Source organism: Rhagoletis zephyria, unplaced genomic scaffold, assembly GCF_001687245.7.
Source record: "Rhagoletis zephyria isolate East Lansing unplaced genomic scaffold, Rhagoletis_zephyria_1.1 Rzeph_scaffold_01093, whole genome shotgun sequence".
Lineage (NCBI taxonomy): Eukaryota > Metazoa > Arthropoda > Insecta > Diptera > Tephritidae > Rhagoletis > Rhagoletis zephyria.
In genome coordinates this window covers 152,006-156,974 of record NW_016158177.1, presented here as the reverse complement: position 1 = coordinate 156,974, position 4,969 = coordinate 152,006, and the positions used below count along the sequence as shown (strand labels likewise).

Here is a 4,969-nt window from a genome sequence, read left to right as displayed (position 1 = left end):
AGATCGCGGTCTTTTTCCTTTTTCTTGCCTAGGCGCATTACTACAATTCAAAAGCAAGAGAATTGATTAACATACAACGCTTCCCACTAACCACACTACAACACTCCATTTTAACATACTTTGCTTCTGTTTCTTCTCCTTGGTGGCGAAATTCACGGTCAACCCATACGACATCTCACCCAATTGGGCATTCTGCGGTAGCCGCCAAACTTGTAGATTCCTAAACGTACTCTTAATGCTATTCTTGCCACCTTGATCACCGCTCCGTGTGATGCTCTTTTCCTTGGGTGTATGGTCGCCCGGTCGGATAATTGGCCAATAGTCCACTTGCAGTTCTACCGACTCGGGCGCTGCTGTCGATTGCGCTGGTGGCGTATTTATCGAATCACCACCACGATCACGTAACGCATTCGCCGAAGAAGGTGGTGTCTGCTGGGGTGGTGAAATACGTCCGCTTTGTGGTGGCGAACCGGATGATGCATTATTTCCTACACCGCCGCTGCCAACGCCAACCATATTTGTTGTGTTAGCACTTCCAATGGGTATGGCACTCGACATGTTTAACGCTTGCTGCGCGCCAGCACCACCAGTTTGTGCGGCATTCTCTTCGAGATCAAGTGAGACTTGTGGGCCTTCCAAGTAACCAATACGTACATCCTATAGAAATAAAATTTATTCAAATATGCACAAATTTAAATGTAAACTATTTTATTGATACTCACACTGACGAATGGCACAAATATTTGACACGAATCCTCGTCCTTGTAATTAACCATCGCCTCGCCGATGGGTATCTGTGTGCATGGCCCGGCTGCGTGCAGATATCGCTGTATGCGTTGCACCATCTCCACAATGTCCGACTTGTTCGCCGTCACCGAATCGCCGAGCGTTGTTGACAGCGCCGAGGCATTCACCGTCGTCACAGCGCTCACGGCCGCTGCTGTCGCCGCAACACGCTCGCACAATTGATACCAATTGTCCGAACCAAACATGGCACCGTATGTCAAATCGATTTGGCTAAGATAACGCGCAATCGTGCTACCGCTGCCGATTGGCACAATATAGAAACGCAAATGATTCAGCCAGTCTGGCGGGCGCACGCCCATCAACTCAACGTAGTGGCGCAACGCAGCACCCTGCAGCCAATCACCGCCCAGTAGTAAAATCTTCACCGTATTTGGTGGCTTCGCATTCGAGTTGCAGCTGTAAGCAGAATAAAAATACCATTAGTAAGAAGATCGACATTTTTTTTTTTTTTTAATTTTAATTATGTCTTACTATTTCTGTATTTTGCCCATCAATGCCTGCAACACTGCCTTCACTTCCGCAGTATTTTGCGGCATAAATGCCGGCTTAAATGAGTTTGCCAACAATGTGGTCAGCTTAGGGATTAGCGCACTGCCACTTAGCGCCTCAGGCGGACTGATTATTGTGACCACATCTGGTAGCACAGTGTCATCGCTGGCAAATATGCGGCTCAGTTGATCGAGTAGCATCTTTCGCGGCTCCACATTCGTCGGCGACAGACATGTTTCTAATACTGAACGCGGCTCAGCCGTTAAACTGAGTGTTTGCTTTTTCTTACCCATACCCATGGCGCCACCACCGCCACCAGCACCGCTGGGTGTATTGCTTGATGTGCGAAAGAGTCGCGAACGCTTCTCGCTAAAAGTGAATGCGTTGCTATTGTTACCCCCGCCACCGCTCACTGGAGTTAATTGTTGTTGTTGCTGCTGTTGCAATAATTGCAAACGCATGTAATCCTTCTCGGTGCGTGGAGGACTATTTTGAGGGTCGGAATTCTGACCATCGGTATTGAAAGCATTGCCCTCATTGCCAGAGCTGTCGTTGCGATAGTCGGTCGGGCGATCTGAGGTGAAAAAATAAAAATAAATTTAACCTTGGGCGAATAAATTTTTGGCTGTTTGCACAAGTTTAAAGTAACACTTAAGCACTTAAAAAAGTGGGGGGAAATACTTATATAGATGAAAAATAAAACAATATTTATCTTTGTTAACCCAAAATACGTAGATATATATATATATATATATATATATATCCGTAAACATACTAAATATTTGCTAAGAATAAATATATCGCACACGTTCTTCAGAAGCGTACTAATAAATGTTCACCAACTTTTTGTTTAGCGTCCAGCTGAAACTTAAGCGTAGAGACAATTTTCTGGGTTTCTGATAAATAAAGAATTTTAAGTTAACACGCTTTTAACGGACGTGAGCGATATACAGATGGAATTGGAAGAAATGTATGCCTCTGGGAAATAACTACATCAACTGACTACAGGCGGGTTCACGCTCAAACGATTACAGGGAATATATAATTAGTATTCTTTATTTTTCTGTTTTAAAATAAAGTAAAATAAACCAATGAAAAAAAAACAAAAAATCCCTCTCATCATGGCCGCTCTCTTATATGGCACAGAAATGTGGACGTTGACGAGCAAAGATGTTTCTCATCGTTGGGGGCTTCCGAGAGAACTTGCCTATGCAAAATCTATAGCTATGTTCGCGTGGGCGAGGTCTGCCGAAGAACATTGAATGGCGAACTGACCGCCAGGAAAAAAAATCGATATATCGATGGTTTCCGATGATTTCAGTAGACAATTTTTTTTTTATTATTTTCAATCCTAACGCGCTAATTAGAATAGAAATTCGTAAGGACGATGGGCATAATTATCCAAGGCCGGCATATATTTCTGAGAGCCCGACTAAAGATAATTTTCAGCTACTACGGAAATATGTGTAGTAGACGGCCGGTCGGCCCTTTTTAATAATTTCACCTTGAATCGTCAATTAAGCGATGCTAAAAAATTTAAATATCAATTTCACGATATTTCAAAAATTTCGATGCATTGTTTGCATCCCTACAACTTTTGCACAACATTTGGCCGGGTTTTTTGGAAAATTAGCCACTGTGCCTCGCCCTGTGGAAGCTGAGGTGCAAGCTCTTCACAGTGAAAAGGACCATAGAACAAGTTTTTGCCGAATAAATAAAAAATAACATTAAATTAAATAATTAAATATCATAAAAGTTAGGGTTAATAGTACACGTATGGCTCATAAAGTTAGTAACGACATGACAAAACGCCAGAAATTCTATACAACTAAATAAAAGTTATTTTGCAATTAATGCTTACTTATTTACTACGTAGTTGAAAATACAAATTCTGCTTTCAATGGAGAGCGAGTGATACAATGAGAAATAAACACCTTTTTCCCCGTTTGGAACTTATGTCACAAATTTCGATTTTATCAATTAATTTCATACTTTTGACTTTCATAATAATACTATATATATAATGGGAGTAATAAATTGTATCTGATAAACGAATATCTCTCGCTTTCCACCACCAGCACATTCAATGCAAAATACAAACGTAGTACCAAACTGAAACAGAATTCAACAGATAAAAGTGATAGGATTTCAACAAGGACAATCATTCATTTAATTTTGTTTGGAAGTAAAAATTTTGAAAGCAAAGAAATGGAAAAAGGATAAGAAGTTGGTGTACAATTGCTGTGTATGCATAGGTTTGGGAAAATCGATTGAAATTAGTAAGCTGTAAAAAATACGTAAGAAATTCAAAGAAATCGGAACGAATAAAATCCGCTCTAATTTCAACCTTGTGAGCTAGCATTTAAAAAAAGGAAAATGTGAACAGTTGCGTGTTAGGATGATTAGAACATTTATTAAAATGCATTAGTTTCATTAAAAAGAAAAAAAGAAATAAACAAATATGCAAAACTCAAGTAAAAACGTATTAATTTTGCTACTTTTTGCAGCCGAATTTCCACTAGGCGTTGAAATGGCGAAATATTTGTGCCATTTACAAAACGCCGCGTGGAAACGTGGTAGGTATTTTTAATGCCCAACTGTGTCATTAAAATGTGTGTCATTTAATGCCTAGTGGAAATCCGGCATTAGTGTATTATATATTAGCCGTGTTTCTTTTTTAACAAATACTTTTTTGAGGGATTCACATAGTCTCAAAAAATTAACACACAACTTTAAAACTACATATATACATAAATACATATGTTATGCTGTTAATAGCCACCGAAAACGTTGACCTCAGGGCTATATTTTTGAAGTCCTTTTTATATACAAAACTACGCCCTTATAATCTGTGTTAAAACGTCTTCTGTGAATCCACTAAGTAGGTATTTGCGCTTAAAATTTGTATCTAAGTTCATTACACAGGTCAACAGAAAAAAATGTTTTTGGTGCCGAGATATCGTTAACGGTTTGCTATTAGGTGTGGATTGTCAACACTAAAAATGGTTTTTATTTTTTATTTTTGGTGAGGAATCTAGAACTATCTAAATAGTCTGCAGCAATATTAACTTCAAGACAATGTTGTCAGATTCACAGTTTTTAATGTTAATTAAATTTTTTTAAGCCAGCTTCTCATTTTTTTAAACTACCTCCTACAGTTTTTTCGAAATTTCCGATTTGAAAGAATAAACTAAAATTATTCTTTTAGTTTGTTTGTAAGTCAGTTTTTAAGCTAATAGGGGACGTGTAAAGAATATTTTCCCAAATAAATTTGGTGTAGTGGTAAGCAGTGCGCGCTTTCACTCATCAGCACCCGGGTTCAAGCCCTGGTCAAAGCAACATCGCAAAAAATATAGAAACAATATTTCTTAACAGCGGTCGTCCCTCGGCAAGCAATGGCAAACCTGCGAGTGTATTTCTGCCATGAAAAACAGCTTCTTATAAAAATACAATCGCCGTTCGGAGTCGGCGTAAAACTGTTTTACATTAAGCGCACCCTAGAAGCCTTTTCGCTAAAAATAAATACACAAATAGAATATTTGTTTTTTGTTATTGAATACAAATGGGAATATTAATAAAATATCTCGATTTCTTAAGTTCAATGAACGATTTAGAATGTGTTGCTTGGCCTTCGTTTATTGAAGTCACCAAAATTGATCTGGGAAATTGTAAA

General features: G+C 38.8%; 1 protein-coding gene across 1 annotated transcript; it reads right to left on the bottom strand.

Moving 5' to 3' along the window:
* Nucleotides 1-5: 5 nt before the first annotated feature.
* KrT95D (phosphofurin acidic cluster sorting protein KrT95D) lies at nucleotides 6-1,886 on the bottom strand (the record flags this gene model as incomplete). Its single annotated transcript, XM_017615895.1, has 4 exons — nucleotides 6-40; nucleotides 120-657; nucleotides 723-1,203; nucleotides 1,279-1,886. Coding segments are annotated over 4 exons (1,662 nt in total), but the record flags the coding sequence as incomplete, so codon positions are not given.
* Between the last annotated feature and the right edge of the window lie 3,083 nt (nucleotides 1,887-4,969).